Source organism: Carassius carassius, chromosome 6 (assembly GCF_963082965.1).
Source record: "Carassius carassius chromosome 6, fCarCar2.1, whole genome shotgun sequence".
NCBI classification, from domain to species: domain Eukaryota; kingdom Metazoa; phylum Chordata; class Actinopteri; order Cypriniformes; family Cyprinidae; genus Carassius; species Carassius carassius.
This window is the reverse complement of record NC_081760.1, coordinates 40,992,736-41,014,261: the sequence shown is the minus strand read 5'-3', so window position 1 is coordinate 41,014,261 and position 21,526 is coordinate 40,992,736. Positions and strand designations below refer to the sequence as shown.

Genomic DNA, 21,526 nt, shown 5'->3' with positions numbered 1-21,526 from the left:
GTTGCTATTTCAACATTATTGCACAACACAAAAGATGGGTTCATACTGATAAAGGCTGGGTTGAAAAAGCTGTTGATGATCTAAATAAAGGGCTCAGCAACTGAAGAACCAGTGATCTGACCATCTCATGACACCAACAGTGAGTTACTCTTATTCTTCAGCATTTACTGGACAGATAATGAATGTATGTGTATTATTTTTCAAACTGTGTTAATTTCGGTATGATTTGATCTTAAATGAGGAACCTGATCTGATGTTTCTCTCTAGATGAAGGTGTTTGTTGTGGCTCTGCTCTCTGTTTTCATGGCGTCTGTTGTTTGTGGATCCAAACCATTTGACTGCTCTGCTGTCTATAAATCAGGACAAACAGTCAGTGGGATTTACTCCATCTATCCAGCAGGAGACATTCCTGTCTGGGTTTACTGTGAGATGATCTCAGGTGGGAAAGATGAAGACAACGGAGCATGGACGGTATGAATGTGACTTTAAATAGTCAAACATTAATTGATAATATAATAAATATTTAAGCCTTTAAAAAGTTCTATAACTCATTTCAGGTGATTCAGAGGAGAATGGACGGTAGTGTGAATTTCTATCAGCCGTGGAAACAGTACAAGACTGGATTCGGAACCACAGAGGGCGAATACTGGCTGGGTAATGATTAACCAGTGATTCAGGGTTGCATCAAAATTAAAATCCTTTACTGGACACTTAAGCCACTATAAAAATGTGGCTTAAATGCTTTCAAAAATATAAAAAAGTGGAATTTATTTTAGAGAAATGCAGCACAAACTTTAATTTAAAAAAAACAAATTAAAATTTGAAACAAAAGATAAATTTAAGCGTCTTATATTTCCCCACTATGCAAAGTTACGTCCAGTGGACATCTTTTTATGTCTTTGCAGACGTTGAAAAGACGTCCACTGAGGAGCCAGAATGAAAGTTTTTATGACGTCTTTTTTTGACGTCTTCTGTACGTCTGATTTAGAGGTTCACAGAACCTCCTTACAAGGTTCAAAACTAGTTCAAAAGTGGTCAGCGGAAATATTTTTGCTCTTGGTGACTGTACTGTAGAGTCAAACGGTTTAGGAGATATACCAAACAAAACAACACTTATTTCATGACCTCAGATACTTGTAATGTGATGACTTTATCATCACCAACAAAGAGCTGATAACACCTGAGCTCTCTTAAATTTGCCTTTCTTTGCTACAACAACAGTGTTTCACAAACACACAGTTATAAGAGTCAGAGACAAATTAACACAAGAAGAATGAGGACCAAGATCCCAACTAAACCAAACACTGTCCACCACAATGGTGACTTCAAATGAATCAAATATCAACATTTAAACCTCTGTTAATTCTAAATAAGAGCTTCTCTAGATGTCTGACAGAAATAAAGTCAATCTAATGATTCTCATGTTTGTGGAGATGTTTGATCCTCCTCTGCTGAGATCTTCAGAGATTTAATGTCTTTGATTTGCAGTTGATTTTACCACATGCTCAATCATCAGTTATTTCATTATTTCATAAAGATTATTTTATTTTCTTGATTTTAGGACAAACGCCTGGAAATTACATTGAAATAACATGAGTCTAAATCGAATGCATACTGATACTGTTGATTTGGTCCCGAAACAGTATAAATGATGTCTAAATGAACCTTAAATGATGTTGAAATATTTCCACTGACCACTTTTGAACTAGTTTTGAACCTTGTAAGAAGGTTCTCTGAACGTCTAAATCGGACGTACAGAAGACGTCAAAAAAAGACGTCATAAAAACTTTCATTCTGGCTTCTCAGTGGACGTCTTTTCAACGTCTGCAAAGACATAAAAAGACGTCCACAAGATGTCAACTGGACATAACTTTGCCCAGTGGGTAATATTCATAAAATAGTAGGCGAGAAATCCCCAGATGTCCTACTGCTTCAGTCCAGATTGTTGAGTGTTCATCGATGGACACTTTTCTAATCCAGGATGCAACGGGAGAGGATTTGGCATAAATATCAAGACGAAGAAGAAGCGGATACAGTGAGAGGATGGACGCAGGGTGTTTTCAAATGTGAGTATTAGAATGTGTTTTATTATGTAGTGTATGGCGAACAACGGAGCTCCAGTAAGCACAGGTCACCAAAGTAAATTTACATAAATCATATACAAAATTGCTGAATGTCTAACATCTGATAGGAAAATGTTGGATAAAACATCTAAAAGACATGAAAATAGGCGTCTGAGTGAGTGATGTATGTGTGCTGTTGTGTAGAATTCACTGTTGTCAACACTGCTTACATTACATGAATGTAAGTTATTTAAATAAACAAATACGTTATTTTATTTGTTCATTAGTAATGCTGGCATTAACATTGAAATTTGTGTTGGATAAAAAGTGAGTTACATAAGCATCTACCTCAACATGCACATTTATTGAGCACATAAATCACAGAGGTAACTTAAATCTTGTTTGGACGTTACAGGGACAGATTAGCACACACTTGTGCTAATATGTGGAGAGTGGCTAATGAAGCCCTCTTCACCGGAAAGCGAAATTATTGTTATTTTAATCAGTTATTTCAGCAATTCTCTGATTCTTGATTGCTGTGCCTTCAAAGAGGTTTTGTGGTGGAATAGGGCCTGCAAGGCCAAATTACTGCGGCATTTGTCAAAAAAAGGGAAAACCTTAAACAAAAATATAAAGTAAGCTAATTTTGTTACTTCTAATACAGAAATCAAATCACACTGTGGTATTACAGTGACACCTTTTGTATTGTTTTTGTTTTATAGGATCTGAAATGTCCACAGACTGGCGTGGGCACTGAGGATGGAGAGCCCACAGCAGCGTCCTGGAGATGGTAAACTGCCATGGAAGAGACCCTCCATCACTCTACCTGCCCTTGTTGCCTCATCTGGTGTGGACGTTGCTGTGGCCTCTTCTTATTCAGTGAGCTCAGCCCCAGCCAAAAAAAGAACAAGGAAAATGGAGGATCTGATGAAAGAGATGGTGGAGAGGGAATAGGGAAGCAGCTGAGAGGGAGGAAAGAAGATGGAGAGAAATGGAAGAGAAAGAAGACCGACAAGAACGAGAAAGAGAATTCAGAGAAAGAGAAGACATTAGTACTACGCAAAAATTATAGGCCATCCCTTGCTTTTTTTTTAGCAATGCTTTAATGACCATCCATATTTATTTTTTGTTTCTTTATTAAGATGAAAATACATAAAGTGACATAAAGCCAAGTATGGTGAACTATACTCAGAATTCATGCTCTGCATTTAACCCATACAAAGTGCACACACATAGCAGTGAACACACACCCGGAGCAGTGGGCATCATTTATGCTGTGGTGCTCGGGGAGCAGTTGGGGGTTCAGTGTCTTACTCAAGTTACTCAACTCTCTAACCACGAGGCCACAACTTACTAGGAAATACATAATCAAAATGCTTTATTTAGGCAGAAATATTTAGTGTGATCTTGTGATCTTTAAACAAAATACATTGCGTCAAAGCAACGACATTCATTAGGAAAATAATGTGTCAATAATGCAAAAAGACAGTTAAAGGCAGTTCATCATTGAATTCAGTGATGTCATCTCTGTTCAGTTAAATAGTGTCTGTGCATTTCTTTGCAATCAAGTCAACGATATCGCTGTAGATGAAGTGGCCCCAACTAACCAAGCCAGAGGCGACAGAGGCAAGGAACCGAAACTCCATCTGTGACAGAATGGAGAAAAAAACCTTGGGAGAAACCAGGCTCAGTTGGGGGGCCAGTTCTCCTCTGAGCAGACGAAACCAGCAGTTTAATTCCAAACTGCAACAAAATCAGATTATGCAGAAAAATCATCTATTTCCTGTGGTCTTGTCCTGGTAGTCATCTGAAACAAGGTCTTTACAGGGGATCTGTATCTGGGGCTGTCCTGGTTGTCCTGGTCTCCACTGTCTTTCAGGGATGTAGAGGTCCTTTCTAGGTGCTGATCCACCATCTGGTCTGGATACGTACTGGATCCGGGTGACTGCAGTGACCCTCTGATCTGGATACAGACTGGATCTGGTGGCTACGGTGACCTTGGAATAAGAGAGAAACAGACAAATATTAGCGTAGATGCCATTCTTCTAATGATGTAGCAAGTACATCGGGTGTTATGGAAAGTGTTCCCAGTTCCGGTTTACCTAATTAATGCAGCCTAAAAATCCTTTAACAGATTTGGATATTAAAAGCTTATTAGTATGTTGTAAGCCAGGTTAAAGAGATGGGTCTTTAATCTAGATTTAAACTGCGAGAGTGTGTCCACCTCCCAAACAATGTTAGGTAGGTTATTCCAGAGTTTAGGCGCCAAATAGGAAAAGGATCTGCCGCCTGCATTTGATTTTGATATTATAGGTATTATCAAATTGCCTGAGTTTTGAGAACATAGCGGACGTAGAGGATTATAATGTAAAAGGAGCTCATTGAAATACTGAGGTGCTAAACCATTCAGGGCTTTATAAGTAATAAGCAATATTTTAAAATCTATACGATGTTTGATAGGGAGCCAGTGCAGTGTTGACAGGACCGGGCTAATATGGTCATACCTCCTGGTTCTAGTAAGAACTCTTGCTGCTGCATTTTGGACTAGCTGTAGTTTGTTTACTAAGCGTGCAGAACAACCACCCAATAAAGCATTACAATAATCTAACCTTGAGGTCATAAATGCATGGATTAACATTTCTGCATTTGACATTGAGAGCATAGGCTGTAATTTAGATATATTTTTGAGATCGAAAAATGCAGTTTTACAAATGCTAGAAACATGGCTTTCTAAGGAAAGATTGCGATCAAATAGCACACCTAGGTTCCTAACAGATGACGAAGAATTGACAGAGCAACCATCAAGTCTTAGACAGTGTTCTAGGTTATTACATGCAGAGTTTTTAGGTCCTATTATTAACACCTGTTTTTTCTGAATTTAGCAGTAAGAAATTACTCGTCATCCAGTTCTTTATATCGACTATGCATTCCATTAGTTTTTCAAATTGGTGTGTTTCACCGGGCCGCGAAGAAATATAGAGCTGAGTATAATCAGCATAACAGTGAAAGCTAACACCATGTTTCCTGAAGATATCTCCCAGGGGTAAAATATAAATCGTGAAGAGTAGCGGCCCTAGTACTGAGCCTTGAGGTACTCCATACTGCACTTGTGATCGATATGATACATCTTCATTCACTGCTACGAACTGATGGCGGTCATATAAGTAAGATTTAAACCATGCTAATGCACTTCCATTAATGTCAACAAAGTGTTCAAGTCTATGCAAAAGAATGTTGTGGTCAATTGTGTCAAACGCAGCACTAAGATCCAATAAAACTAATAGAGAGATACAACCACGATCAGATGATAAGAGCAGATAATTTGTAACTCTAAGGAGAGCAGTCTCAGTACTATGATACGGTCTAAATCCTGACTGGAAATCCTCACATATACCCCTTTTCTCTAAGAAGGAATATAATTGTGAGGATACTACCTTTTCTAGTATCTTGGACAGAAAAGGGAGATTCGAGATTGGTCTATAATTAACTAGTTCTTTGGGGTCAAGTTGTGGTTTTTTGATGAGAGGCTTAATAACAGCCAGTTTGAAGGTTTTGGGGACATATCCTAATGACAATGAGGAATTAATAGTAGTCAGAAGAGGATCTATGACTTCTGGAAGCACCTCTTTTAGGAGCTTAGATGGTATATGGTCTAACATACATGTTGTTGGTTTAGATGGTTTAACAAGTTTATACAATTCTTCCTCTCCTATAGTAGAGAATGAGTGGAACTGTTCCTCAGGAGGTCTAAAGTGCACTGTCTGATGCGATACTGTAGCTGACGGCTGAATGGTTGCAATTTTATCTCTAATAGTATCGATTTTAGAAGTAAAGTAGTTCATAAAGTCATTACTGCTGTGATGTTGGGAAATATCAACACTTGTTGAAGCTTTATTTTTTTGTTAATTTAGCCACTGGATTGAATAAATACCTGGGGTTATGTTTGTTTTCTTCTAAAAGAGAAGAAAAGTAATCGGATCTAGTAGTTTTTAATGCTTTTCTGTAGGATAAGTTACTTTCCCGCCAAGCAATACAAATTACCTCTAGTTTTGTGTTCCTCCAGCTGCGCTCCATTTTTCGGGCTGCTCTCTTTAGGGTGCGAGTATGCTCATTATACACTGTAAAAAATGTTTGGTGATTTAATCTACCCAACCACTGGGTTATGAAATGCTTTACCCATTATGGGTTATTTATATGGAATTTTAGTTATTTTGTGCAACTCATGCGTTGGATCAAAACCCATCAACCCAACTTATATCAGTTGACCCAGCACATGGGTTGTTTGTGCTTTGAACCTCATCATCACATCATCACCAGAGTCCACACACCGAGTGCTCGACACAGCAGAGAACCTGACTGCTCATCCAGCGAGGCGAAGAAATAATAAAAGGTATGTGTATTTATTGCATAATATGCATAAATCTAGCATGTATTCGGTTGTAGGTTTGTAGTTTCACCGTTTTATATGGGTAGTCTATTGCAGTTTATTTTCCTACACTGTTAAAAATCGCTGTAAAAAACGGCCAAATTTCAACAGTAACATACTGTTTTTCATTAAAACAGTGCATTCTGGGTAATATTAATCATTTTCGAGAAGGTAGCCTGCTGCTATATATCGTAAATTAACAACGTTCAAAGTCGACACTCAGCAGCTGTGTTTCAAATCACACCCTACACCCTCATTCACTATTCCCTACATGAGTTTACTAATTTAGTCCACATGACAGAGAGAATGAACACTAATGAGTGAATTCAGACAATGATCAACAGCTTCTATTAACGAGTAGAATCACTGAACAAAAGAGAAACAAGACACACACAAGAACTACAACTGACTTCAGCCACAGCTTTAGATGAAATCAACTGAAGATTTAAACATTCAACAAACAGCTTTACCAACTTCACTCATTACTAATCAGACTGACTTTATTTCTGTCAGATCAGAGATCAAAAGATCTTATTGAGAATTACAGAGATTTAGATGATAATGTTAGTTTTTTTTTAGCGTCACCATTGTGGAGATCAGTGTTTGCTTTAGTTGGGCTCCTGACCCTTGACTTTTTTACTTTAAATTTTGTTTAATTGCTGTATTTGTATCTTTATGGTACATCTGTTACAGCAATATTACGTTTGATAGACAAGTCATTATGGCTGTTTCTGTCAGGAATGATCTACTTGACTGACTTAAAGTGTTGCTATAGTAGTCAAATATTTTTTTGGAGTTGAAAAAATTGAGTGAATTACACTATTTTTTTTGTTTCTTCAACTATATGAGAATGAACCGTAATGTGATAATCTGAATATATTTTTTAACGACAGTTTGAGTTTTAAATATTTTGGGCGATAGTGTCCGCAGCACTCAAAGAGAGAGATCAACAATCAGCATATGAATCTCAGCAATGGTGATAATCAAAAGGTTTATGATGCAATGCATGCTGGGTACCAGCGCAGGATAAAACTCATCCATGACTCCCAGCATGCATTGCGGCATGAATAAATTATGCTCCTGAATTGTTCACTTATTTTCTTGAATTCTTATGTGCTTATAATTTTGCTTTTGTCTTAAGTTTTAGTAGCATGTGTTGTGATGTTCAGAACTTATCTGTTTATTTATTTTGTGGATTGTCACCATTGTTGTGATTCATATGCTGATTATTGATGTTTCTATCTAAATTTCAGCAAAAGTTTTTTTTTTTTTTTTTATGAGTGAACTTTTCTTAACAGTCTTTCATAACTTATGGCTCAGCAGTGTTTCTTATCTTGCTGTAGTATCAATAAGAGAAGGGACACGGGATTGGATCAGAAATAACAGATTGTTTTTTCTTGTCAATCTATAAAAAACAATATCAGATTTTTTTCCTGTGTTGACTTAAGACAGCATGCAAAGTAGGTACATTATTAGATACAAACAATCGGCTTGCACTTGTCCACCTTGGATGTTTAAGCAAAATTCTTAGCGCATCATTAAATGCCACCTGGAGTTTTTGCATTTTAGCTTTAGCATACCTACACCACAAGTGAGCTGTATAAAAAGAAGTACAGAATGCCCTAAATAGAGCTATTTTAACAGCATCAGTACACATATAACATTTACGAGCCAGCATATTAGCTTGCCCATATAACCTACAGCACTGGCGCTGCACATCATCATCATCATATAAATCATTTCTAATGATGTGACCCAAGTATTTAACTTTATTTACCACATTCAATACTTGGTCATCTATATAAAAAGAAGGAAAATTTTGCTTAAGATCCTTAACAATCATAATCACACTCTTTTTAACATTAAATTTTATATCATGCTGCACACCATAACTTGAACATACTCGAAGCAGCTTTTGTAATCCTGCGCTACAAGGAGACATAATAACCAGATCATCAGCATACATCAAATGGTTAATGAGACTATCACCTATTAAACATCCAGTCTTACAATTATTCAACTCCACAGAAAGACCATCCATGTACAGGTTAAAAAGAAGAGGTGACAATATCCCCCCTTGCCGAACCCCATTCGTCGGTTCCGATACGTTACCCCATTGAACTTTTAAGGTTTGATGTATATACCAAAAATATAATATTCTTATCATGTATGGGGGAACCCGTCTTTCTTGCAGTTTTATAAATTACTTAGTATGATTAATTTGATCAAACGCCTTAGATGCATCTAAAAAGCACAAAAAAACTGTTGAATTATGTAGGTTATACTAACTAACCACTTCCTCTAATGAATATATGCACAAATCAGTGCCATGCTTACTTTTAAAACCAAATTGATTATCCGTGGTTGTTAGATACTCTTTAAGCCTATCCATAAGGATTCGCTCAAATACTTTAGAAATCACACTTGCCAGTGCAATTGGCCTATAGTTTTCTGTACCAGTTATTTTACCTGTTTTATCTTTAATTACGGGTACCAGTAAAACTGACACCATGGAATCAGGTAACACACCATGGACTAAAAATCCTGTAAAGCATAAAGCAAGTAACACTGAGATCCTTGGACTAGCATGCTTCAAGTGTTCAGAAGTTATGCGATCTGGACCACAAGCTTTATTCTCAGCCAGTTTCTCAATTGCGTACTTGACCTCATCAATTGTAATTATCATACCTTCATCATTCGCCACATGACCAACTTTAAATTCCTTCCTCTCAACACAATTAAAAATATCTCCATAATATTTTCTCCATAAATTAACAATATTCCCCGCCCCAACAACCCTATCAATACTAGTTGGAAGTGGTATTTTACTATTATTGAAAGTCTTGACTTCTTTCCAAAATTCATATACATTATTTTGCTGAAAGTTCTTGGCCATTGAGTTTGCCCTTATGGACATCTCGTTCCTTTTTATATACCGTACAGCATATTTAAATTTAGCATTTGCCAACTTCTTTTTCTCAAATTCTGGGCCATACCTAGCTTTACCCATTAAGACCCAGTTTTTAAATGCTGCTCTGGCCCGCAGACGCAGTTCATAGACATATTCATTCCATCCAGCCCTTAAATTATAATTTTTAACCCTTTTTTGACAAAAAGGTCTACTAGCATTATCCAAACAATCCATCATTTCATCATACATCAGACATAGATCATACTTATGCTTAGGATTCTTACAATCTGTGTTATCACACATAATTGTCTCAGTTGGCACTTCCAAATTACTCAACCTCTTCTCTGTCATTAGTTTATATCCCAGAAGATAATTTACTGTGAGTCTTGCCCAATCTAATATTCCATGTTGTTCCAAATTTTCACAAATAGTCATCCCAGGTAAACTTTCAATATTTAACATAACTGAGATTGGTATGTGGTCTGTTGTGGCCAGGTCATACAACCCGAATTCCGGAAAAGTTGGGACGTTTTTTAAATTTTAATAAAATGAAAACTAAAGGAATTTCAAATCACATGAGCCAATATTTTATTCACAATAGAACATAGATAACGTAGCAAATGTTTAAACTGAGAAATTTTACACTTTTATCCACTTAATTAGCTCATTTAAAATGTAATGCCTGCTACAGGTCTCAAAAAAGTTGGCACGGGGGCAACAAATGGCTAAAAAAGCAAGCAGTTTTGAAAAATTCAGCTGGGAGAGCATCTAGTGATTAATTAAGTTAATTGATATCAGGTCTGTAACATGATTAGCTATAAAAGCTTTGTCTTAGAGAAGCAGAGTCTCTCAGAAGTAAAGATGGGCAGAGGCTCTCCAATCTGTGAAAGACTGCGTAAAAAAATTGTGGAAAACTTTAAAAACAATGTTCCTCAACGTCAAATTGCAAAGGCTTTGCAAATCTCATCATCTACAGTGCATAACATCATCAAAAGATTCAGAGAAACTGGAGAAATCTCTGTGCGTAAGGGACAAGGCCGGAGACCTTTATTGGATGCCCATGGTCTTCGGGCTCTCAGACGACACTGCATCACTCATCGGCATGATTGTGTCAATGACATTACTAAATGGGCCCAGGAATACTTTCAGAAACCACTGTCGGTAAACACAATCCGCCGTGCCATCAGCAGATGCCAACTAAAGCTCTATCATGCAAAAAGGAAGCCATATGTGAACATGGTCCAGAAGCGCCGTCGTGTCCTGTGGGCCAAGGCTCATTTAAAATGGACTATTTCAAAGTGGAATAGTGTTTTATGGTCAGACGAGTCCAAATTTGACATTCTTGTTGGAAATCACGGACGCCGTGTCCTCCGGGCTAAAGAGGAGGGAGACCTTCCAGCATGTTATCAGCGTTCAGTTCAAAAGCCAGCATCTCTGATGGTATGGGGGTGCATAAGTGCATACGGTATGGGCAGCTTGCATGTTTTGGAAAGCTCTGTGAATGCTGAAAGGTATATAAAGGTTTTAGAGCAACATATGCTTCCCTCCAAACAACGTCTATTTAAGGGAAGGCCTTGTTTATTTCAGCAGGACAATGCAAAACCACATACTGCAGCTATAACAACAGCATGGCTTCGTCGTAGAAGAGGCCGGGTGCTAACCTGGCCTGCCTGCAGTCCAGATCTTTCACCTATAGAGAACATTTGGCGCATCATTAAACGAAAAATACGTCAAAGACGACCACGAACTCTTCAGCAGCTGGAAATCTATATAAGGCAAGAATGGGACCAAATTCCAACAGCAAAACTCCAGCAACTCATAGCCTCAATGCCCAGACGTCTTCAAACTGTTTTGAAAAGAAAAGGAGATGCTACACCATGGTAAACATGCCCCGTCCCAACTATTTTGAGACCTGTAGCAGAAATCAAAATTGAAATGAGCTCATTTTGTGCATAAAATTGTAAACTTTCTCAGTTTAAACATTTGCTATATTATCTATGTTCTATTGTGAATAAAATATTGGCTCATGTGATTTGAAAGTCTTTTAGTTTTCATTTTATTCAAATTTAAAAAACGTCCCAACTTTTCCGGAATTCGGGTTGTACAATATTTCAACTTTATCTAAGGAATCATGTGCATCTGCTGTACATATACAATGGTCCAGCCAAGATGTTGTATTCCATGCCTCACTGATATATGTATAGCTGTCTGCAGGCAATAATATTTGGCTGGAAAAAGTCAACTTACTATCTTGACAAAACCTAATTAGCTGTTGGCCAAAAAACTACTTATTATCAGAGATATCAGCATTTATGTCCCCCAATATAAATATACTTGTACATGAACTTTCCTTTATAAAAGCGCTTATGAAAGCAAGCCTATTCATATATTCATCTTCATTATGACTACATTCATATGGAGTATACACGTTCAGGATTACAAAGACCTTCTTATTATGCTCCACTTTGATTGCTATACACCAGTCTACCTCTAATCTAATTACACTAATCAGAGGATCGTATTTCTTATGCCAGAGTATGGCAACACCCCCGGTATCCTGCCACGCAATATTCTCATCTTCAAATCAGTTGTGGATTCTCCCACACCATGAAAATCCTCATGAAGAGAATTAAGTTTATCTAGATCTTGCTTTGATAAAAAAGTCTCTTGTAAACATAAAATATCCACATTCCCCAAAAGTTTGTCATTAACAATCCGTTGTGCTTTATCACCAGCATCCCGACCCAAATGCAACCCCCGGGAGTTATATGATACAACTCTAAGATTCATAAATCATGTTCATGACTACATTACAGTAGACGCAAGCGCCTCAGATACGAAACACTTTTTAGACTAGATGCTACTACATCCACTGGGCCTAGATTTGCCCTGGGTTTGCGTGACTCAAAAAATCGGCGTACAAACACTCCATGTGGCCAAATCTGAGGCTCATATACATCGTCAATCTCATCACATTCAACTGTTACTTTAAAGGAGCTGTATCGATTCTGAGCGCTATCCATCTTTTGGCAAATAACATCATGATGGAGTTTATCCTTCAAATACTTAGCCAATGTCTCAGAGTCTAAGTCAGGCGAAACTTTTGTGGTAAAAACACTAACCCGCTTAGTCTCCACAACTTGTATATTCCCTTCATGGCAGGTTCCAACAATACCATTTACCTTCCTCCCTTTTGAATATTTGAATATTTAACTCATCTGTTGGGTTAAAAATGATCAACCCATCTTGCTGGGTCAAATTAACTACTGTTGGTCTGGTGCAATAGTGACCCAGTGGTTGGGTTATAGAACAACCCAAGTTGGGTTATTTTTAACCCATCATTTTTCTGTGTGTACCATGGTGTCATACTGGTTTCCTTAACCTTCCTTGAGCGTAAAGGAGCAACTGAATTTAAAATGCTAGAAAAGAGAGAGTCCGTAGTTTCTGTTACATCATCAAGTTGTTCTGAGGTTTTGGATATGCTAAGGAATTTGGATACATCAGGAAGATAACTTAAAAAGCAGTCTTTTGTGGTAGAAGTGATGGTTCTTCCATACTTGTAACAAGAAGTAGAATTTACAATTTTGGCTATATGAAGTTTGCACAAAACGAAATAGTGATCTGAGATATCATCACTTGGCTGCATAATTTCAACACTATCAATATCAATTCCATGTGACAGTATTAAATCTAGAGTATGATTTCGCCAATGAGTAAGTCCTGAGACATGTTGTCTAACACCAATATAGTTCAGAATGTCTATAAATGCTGATCCCAATGCATCTTTTTCATTGTCAACATGGATATGAAATTCACCAACTATTAAAACTGCAGCCAGAACAAACTCGAATGTAAAATCACCAAACTCTTTAATAAAGTCTGTATGGGGCCCTGGTGGCCTGTATACAGTAGTCAGTACAAACGTAACAGGGGATTTATCATTAACATTTGTTTCTCTGTATAATGTTATATGAAGCACCATTACTTCAAACGAGTTATACATAAAGCCTGCCCTCAGAGAAATCCTGAAAACGTTGTTATAAATTGAAGCAACACCTCCCCCTTTTAGACGCGGCTCATGATTATAACAGTAATCTTGGGGGGTGGACTCATTTAAAATAATGTAATCATCAGGTTTTAGCCAGGTTTCTGTCAAACAGAGCACATCTATTTTATGATCAGTGATCATATTATTTACTAAAAGTGTTTTCGTAGAAAGGGATCTGATATTCAAAAAGCCAAGCTTTATCATTTATTCGTATTGCATATATATTTTTATTTGTTGAACCTCAATTAAATTGTTAATCTTAACTTGGTTTGGACGTTTTTTTATTTTCTAGTTCGGGGAACAGACCCAGTCTCTATAGTGTGATATCTAGGTGAAAGAGTCTCTATGTGCTGAAAATTAGCTGACCTCTGTGACGTGAGACAGCTAGCAGACGGTCGGTTTAGCCAGTCTGTCTGCTTCCTGACCTGGGCCCCATTTAGTCAAGTATAAACTCTAAGACTATTTGCCATATTTCTAAAGAGAAGAGTGGTGCCACCCCAGGAGGGATGAAGACCATCTCTTTTCAACAGGTCAGGTCTGCCCCAAAAGCTTGTCCAATTGTCTATGAAACCTATGTTATTCTGTGTGCACCGCTTAGACATCCAGCCATTGAGTGATGACAATCTGCTATGCATCTCATCACCACGGTAAGCAGGGAGGGGACCAGAGCATATTACCGTGTCTGACATCGTGCTTGCAAGTTCACACACCTCTTTAATGTTATTTTTCGCTCCGACTGGCGAAGTCGAACATCATTAGCGCCGGCATGAATAACAATCTTACTGTATTTACATTTAGCATTAGCCAGCACTTTTACATTTGCCAAGATGTCAGGCGCTCTGTCTCCTGGTAAACATTTGACTATGGTGGCTGGTGTCTCTATATTCCTGTTCCATACAATAGAATCACTAATAACTAGAGCACTTTAATCAGGTTTCTCAGTGGGTGCATCACTGATTGGGGAGAACCTGTTTAACCCTCTGGAGTCTAAGGGTATTTTTGGGGCCTGGAGAAGTTTTGTCATGCCCTGACATTTGTGCTTTTTTTCAGTTTCTTACAAATATCTAAATGGGTAAAGTCTAATCTCACTGTAATCAGCACAAACTGGGCTATAATAATATGTGAAATGCATGCATGTACATGACTGTATTTTTGAGAAGAAAAATATTATGCATGGTTAGTGAAAAACTAAAAATGTTAAATCACCTGGATAAGGCAATAAAACACATACAGAACATTGGTTCCCGGGATTTTTGAGTGTAGCCTAGAATCTTTCTTTCTAAATTATGTGAAAATCATCTTGTTTACTCACTTACAGAAAACAATATATTGATTTAAATTTTCTAAGACACTTTTTGTTGGTAAAAGTCATATGCGAGTAGGCGTCAACTATCATGAATATCATTGTGATTTACACCTGAGAAGACAAAGGCTCACATAAAGAGCTGCATAATGAGCCATTCAGTCAGCTGTGTGTCACTGAGGGGGGAGAGTTACAAGAAGGAATGTGTTGACAGAATAAATGTATATAATTTTTAGTTTGTAGTTTATTAAGAATAAATTCAATTATCCCACAACATAATTTAATATCCACTTGCAGGAGCAGTTAAACATTTTATTAGAACAATCAAAGCTGACTTTCAAACTAATTTTTTTAGCATCATTACTCCAGTCACACAATCCTTCAGAAATCCATTTAACAATCTTATTTTCTACAAAAATTTTTTATTGTTATTATTATCATCACTATTATTATTATTATTATTATTAATGTTGAAAATAGCTGAGAATATTTTTTTAGGTTTTTTAATGGGAATAAATTGAAAGAACAGCATTGTTTTTACATTTGTTACAGTTATCTATTTGTTACATTTATATTATTTACACCAAGCTTTTGAATGGTATAGTATTGTATATTGTTATTGAAACTTCATAATGTTTCACTTGATTATACATTTAGTCAGGAATTATAGTTTGGAAAAAGTATTTGGAAAAATTCTAACTAGTAAAATGTTTACACGTTATGTGAAAACTAGTACAAGTATATAAATAAATAAAAAGAGACTTACTCATGTTTATGATCTCTGCTGAATAAAGTGCTTCATTCTTTTTTTTCTGAAGAAAATCAAACAGTAAAATAAAAGAACTTGAAGAACAGTCTCGCTGCTTTTTCTTCTGTTATGGGTGTATTCAAGCCGCGCGCTTCAGTTTGAATCTGAATAGCGTGTTCAGCGCGGGGGCGTGGTCACATTAGATATAATGAAGGGAGACGTGAAAAACGGACAACGCGTTGTTTTCATATGGATTACTTTATCACAGAATATTTGTTTTCGGCGGCACTTGTTTAGTTTAAAAGCTTTCTATAGATATCTCTCTCATGTCTCTTCGTTGAGTATTCACGGAGTTACAGTTCATTTTAATGACGTGTTTGTAAATGAAGATCAGCGCAGACAAAGGCTGCAGACAGCACACCTTGTTTGTTATCTTTATTTTATAAGTGCACAAAGTTTTGTTGTTATTATGTCTGTATCCAAAAAAAAGTAGACCCTTTACAGATTCGATTGATGTATTGCTCTTATCTGTACGATTAAAACTGAAAGTGTAATTTAAGTTCTTTTCGGGGTTATCAGGAGAAAATGACTCATAACGCGACTACGCTGCCTCACCGTCACCTAGTTGCCCTGCTGCAGGGGCTCTGTTGCCGGAACCGAACAATGTACAGGAATCCCTGAGCTAGACGCATCCAAAGCCGTATCTAGAGCCCTAACATTCTTACTGTCCTCAATCAAAGTTTGGATGCATGTCTCTAATTCTGAAATTTTCTCTGTCAACCTAACTATTTCCCTGCATTTATTACATGTGAATCCCTCATCTGCGACAGAGATAGATAAACTGCACATGTGGCAAGAGGTGCAAATAACAATAGCAGGAGAAGACATTACTCACCGTGCTTGATAAAATATTCTTACCACAGTTGTTTGATGAACTTGTGAAAAATTGGAGCGAGAGAGAAAAGAGGAGAAAAGAAAACAGCGATAGGTTTGAAAGAAAACGCTAATGACAAGCTAACGAGTGCTAACGCTTTGCAGGTGTACTGCACTCTCGGATATAAAATAAAAGTGAACGATCAAAATTAATCTGATAAGATTGATCGATAATATCAGAAATATGGTGTGAATTAAGTTATATTTTATCACTTTAAAAACAGAGAGTGATAGTAAGATAAAGATTCTTGAGAAAAAATAAAAATAAAAACAGCTACACGGAGCTACGATTAGCTACAGAAGGACAACAGGAAGTAGAGAAAACACTGTCCAACAGCGACCAATAGAAGACCTGGATTTATCTGTAAATTCCAGAGTTTAAGAAAACCAAAAAAAGTTTGTTTAAAAGTTTAAGGGTCAAGAGCCCAACTACAGCAAACACTGATTACCATAATGGTAACCACAATTTTGATTATTCTCCTTCAGTGATTCGTTTCCTTCAGTGGTCTGTTAACATCAGGTGTCTTCAATAACTCTGTTTTGGGGGCTTGAAAACATAAGCTTTTGAACACGATGCCTGTATCATCTCCATGTAATCAACTAAAACATGAATTTGTGAATTACATTTTTGCCCTGTGTTTCTTAGTCACCAACTTCTGGCCTGGTATGCATAACATAGTATACATTAGCATAGTGTTTTGTTTTTCTTTCTCAAAGAAAGTCTTTTTTTTGTTGTTTAAACTTTACATATTTTTTGTGCTATCTAACTCATTTTGAAAGGTTAATTTCTAAGTATCTCATTTGATTAATTCTAATTATTTCTCATGTGTTAAATTTAATTAATATGGTTAGGGTTAGGGTTAGTTTTCACAATTTTCGGCAAAACAATTTGAACTGCCTTAGACTTCCATTCAAGAATAATAATAAGTAGAATATAGATGGAAAAAATCATCAGTTCAGGACCAAAGCACCCAAAGCACAACAAAAACAGCACATGACTGCAGGTTTAACTTGCATTTAATTTGCCTCCAAAATATGTGTCTTCGTTATGTAAATTTATTCTGTAAAAGAGGAGGAGCCTGAGAATCTGACAGATACAAAGAGTGTTTGTGACAGACTGCACAAACAGTGTGTTACTGCTTGATCCTTCATTTACCTCAGAATATTCAGGCATTTAAACAACTTTCAGAAAAAAATAATTAAACAGACAATATATATATATTTTAATCTAGATAAAATTGATCTCTTTTGTGATCTACTGAGAAGAGATTGAGAAGATGGCAGTAAGTTCATCAATAACTCTACATTCCTAGAGATGATTTCATTATGATATTCATCTCTTTCTTTCTCTGTCTCTGTAGATGTTGGGGTTTTTAGTTGCTCTTCTTCCAGTTGTACTGATGAATGAATGCAGTCAGGATGAAAAAGACTGTTCTGACCTTTATTACTCAGGACAAACAGTCAGTGGGACTTATGTCATCTATCCAGCAGGAAACATTCCTGTCTGGGTTTACTGTGAGATGATCTCAGGTCGGAAAGATGAAGACAGCGGAGCATGGACGGTATGAATGTGACTCTAGATCATCAAACACGCATCAGCACATTCATTATGAATCATATATTCTGTGTGTGTGTGTGTGTGTGTGTGTGTGTGTGGACGTTCATGTCCAGAGTTTGGTTGAACGTGTTCTTCATGTGTGTGTATGATCAGGGCTGGAGAACATGTACCAGCTGACACGTAAGAACAAGTACATGCTGAGAGTGGATCTGGAGGACTTCACCGGAAGGAAAGGTTACGCTCTGTACTCGTCCTTCTCTGTGGGTCCTGAAGATGATGGATACAAACTACAAGTTTCAGGATTCAAAGATGGAGGAGCAGGTAGGACCCTTTCATTTATACTCTGTATTGAGTGTAATGCTTTACTAAGTAAATCATTTCTGTAATTCAATTGCTTTTTCCTTGAAAAAATAAAAAATAAAGTTATGGATTACGATTAGTTAATAAAGTTATGGATACGGTTATGAATTTAACAGCTTCATCTGTTGTAATTGCATAAAATACTGTATTCCCTACAGAACAATTCTATATAAAACAACAGTCTATTGAACATCAAAATATAATGTCTAGTGTTAAAATGTGTCTTTTGAATGTACCCTTATCCTTTTGGTTAGTTCAAGGATAACTTATGAAATTTTAAGTTACAATTTCATGTCTCCTTTCACATATTGTTCAGCTGATTAATTTTGGTTACTGATAATATGGGATTTAGAAAGGAACTAATAATATGTAATGCATTATTTATTTAGAGAGTATTAAATATTAATCTAATTACACTGTTGAAGATGTTATAAGTAGCTAGTAATTAATTGCTTTCCTTAGTAATTTATCAAACACTGTTTACACTCATGAAAAGTCTTTCTTTAGAGCAATTGTCTTTAATGATGCTCTTCCTCTCTGCAGGCGACTCATTATCTTTTCATGATGGACAGGAGTTCACAACATTAGACAAAGACCAAGACAACAATCACAACAACTGTGCAAAACTTAGTCTTGGGGCATTTTGGTACAAAAACTGTAACACTGTGAACACAAACCCCAACGGTTTGTATGTATGGGGAGCAGACGACACCCAGAGGAGTATAGTGAATGTTTGGCCAGCATGGATGAATCACAATGTCGGTATGAAATCCATCAGGATGAAAATCAAACCTGTGTCATAGAAATATTGTAGTGTTTAGAAACTGATTATTGATTTAGATGTTATTACTTTTCATATAATGCTCTCATGTGTTACACTGATAATTATATTTATCATTTGGCTGTGATACATTTTCTACTCGAAAAGAATGCTAAAGACTCTAGATGGGAAACTATTCCAGCCTTTCAGTGTAACTGAAGTTTGAAAGTTTTGAATATTTTAAATCTGCTATAACATCAGAACAATAACAACAACATTTAACAATGCATAACAAGGCTTACCCCCAGGGGCGTAGCCAGAACTTTTGTCCAAGACCCTGTGATTTCTTTGGTGCCCCTAAATTTATTTTTATTAAAATAAAATAAAAAAGAAAGAAAGAAAGAAAGAAAGAAAGAAAAAATTATTGCTTTTATCTAGAATAAAATATTTAATATGCTTCTAACTGTGATTGTGTAGCTTACGTGGAATGGCACACAATAAAACAAATTTAATGTAACTGCACCTCAACAATCACTGCTTAAAAATGGATCTTTGTTCCTATGTAATTTTATTAATTTTTGCATGGCATAAATCTTAAACGTTATTTAAATTGCAACTGCAACAATAATTGATGGAGTAAGCAATAATAGTCCTTTATTACCAACTTCTAATACAAAAGACAGGAAAATCACCAGGAGAACATGCAAACCACAAACACATAAGCTCAACTCAATCCAGGATGCAGTCCAGACAGGAACTGAGGGCATTCATACACAGGAAAACAAAGGCATCGGCAGAGTGAGGATCCATATGCAGCCTTATTCAAATCATGGTAAACAGGCAAGGTCAAACACCAGCAAACACAACAGAAAAAACAATTCAAATCTTAGTCAGGGACATGCAATGGGTCAGGGCAAGCAGCAAACAATCAGTAAACAATAAGTAACACAAGATCAAAAAGTTTGGGGCCGGCGACAGGCAATCTATATGAGAGAGACAGTCCAAGATAATTTACAGAGAGCTCAGACACAAGAAACTGCTCAGAATTGTACACCGGGGCAATACAAGACTTTGCAATGAGGTAGTATCTGAGAGCTGCTTAAATAGTCCACTGATGAGTGTCAGGCGCAGGAGTAATCAGGACCGTGTGTCAAAACTCGGGCGAGAGTTCCCTCTGGTGGTGAGCAGGAATCTTGTTCATGAAACCCACAATCCTGGACTAGCTTTCTGCATGGAAGTTGAAGGTGGAGATCTTGGGTAGACAGCCAGACTCATTGCCCTGGAGTGTATTCAGGATTAGGATGACGGTGATGATCAGCTTGAGACTTTCTGTCTTCTAACAGCATGTAGTACACTGAAAAAAACAATAAGTAAGTTTACTTAATTTTTATTTGGCAAGTTTTTGCACAAGCATTTTTCCAAGTAAATTTAACACATTTGGAAATTAAGTAAATCTACTTAACTAAGTTAAGTAAAAATAAAAAAAACAAATAAGTACATTTTATTGAGTAAATTTTAATTAAATAATATTAAATTAATGCATTTAGCAGACACTTTTATCCAAAGCGTCTTACAGTTCATTCAGGCTAACAATTTTCACCTATCATGTGTTCCCGGGGAATCGAACCCCTCAAACTTGCGTTTGCTAATGCAATGTTCTGCCACTTGAGCTACAGGAACACTTCAAGATCTTGTGAAAAATAAGTGAACATTTCACTTACTTACTTTTTTATTTTGGAAAAGTAATTTGGAAAAGTTTTTTCAGATTGCCTTGATTTAAACCATGTAAGTTTTAAAACTTTGCATTCAAGTAATTAAGTGATTAACTAAGTGCTGATTGTGAATTAGTGATGAACAGCTGCTGTTAACAAACAGAATCACTGAAGAAAAGAGAAACACAAGAACTACTACAACTGACTTCAGACACAGCCTTAGATGAAATCAACTGAAATAAAATACATCAAATCTCTCAAGATCTGATTAAACAACCTCACAAACAGCATCACCAGCTCCACTTATTAATAACCAGACTGACTTTATTTCTGTCAGACGTCTACAGAAGATCTTATTGAGAATTAACTAAGGTTTAGATGTTGATTTATTGTTTCATTTGAAGTAACCATGTTAGAGATCAATGTTTGCTTTAGTTGGGCTCTTGACCCTTGACTTCTGTCTTAGTCTTTTCTCTGGCTGTTATAACCGTGTGTTTCTAAAACACATTTGTTGTAACTCAAAAGCTCAGAAGAAATGCCATCAGGTGTTAACCTGTACCTAGGTGTAGGTTGTTATACTTTATATTGGTGATGATAATCAACAATTATTGAACTGTACGGAGTCTAATCTCTGATGAAATAGGTGTGGATAAAAGTGTAGTTGTGTGTGTGGTTCGTCCCATATGTTCTTGCTCCTATGGAGC

The 21,526-nt window shown here is 36.6% G+C and overlaps 1 protein-coding gene across 1 annotated transcript; it reads left to right on the top strand.

The window, feature by feature from the left end:
- Positions 1 to 46: 46 nt before the first annotated feature.
- LOC132142904 (microfibril-associated glycoprotein 4-like) lies at positions 47 to 19,153 on the top strand. Its single transcript, XM_059553102.1, has 5 exons — positions 47 to 139; positions 268 to 471; positions 558 to 654; positions 18,144 to 18,311; positions 18,894 to 19,153. The coding sequence occupies exons 1-5, from the start codon at positions 128 to 130 to the stop codon at positions 19,151 to 19,153; spliced, it is 741 nt and encodes a 246-aa protein (XP_059409085.1). The 5' UTR covers positions 47 to 127.
- The last annotated feature ends 2,373 nt before the right edge of the window (positions 19,154 to 21,526 follow it).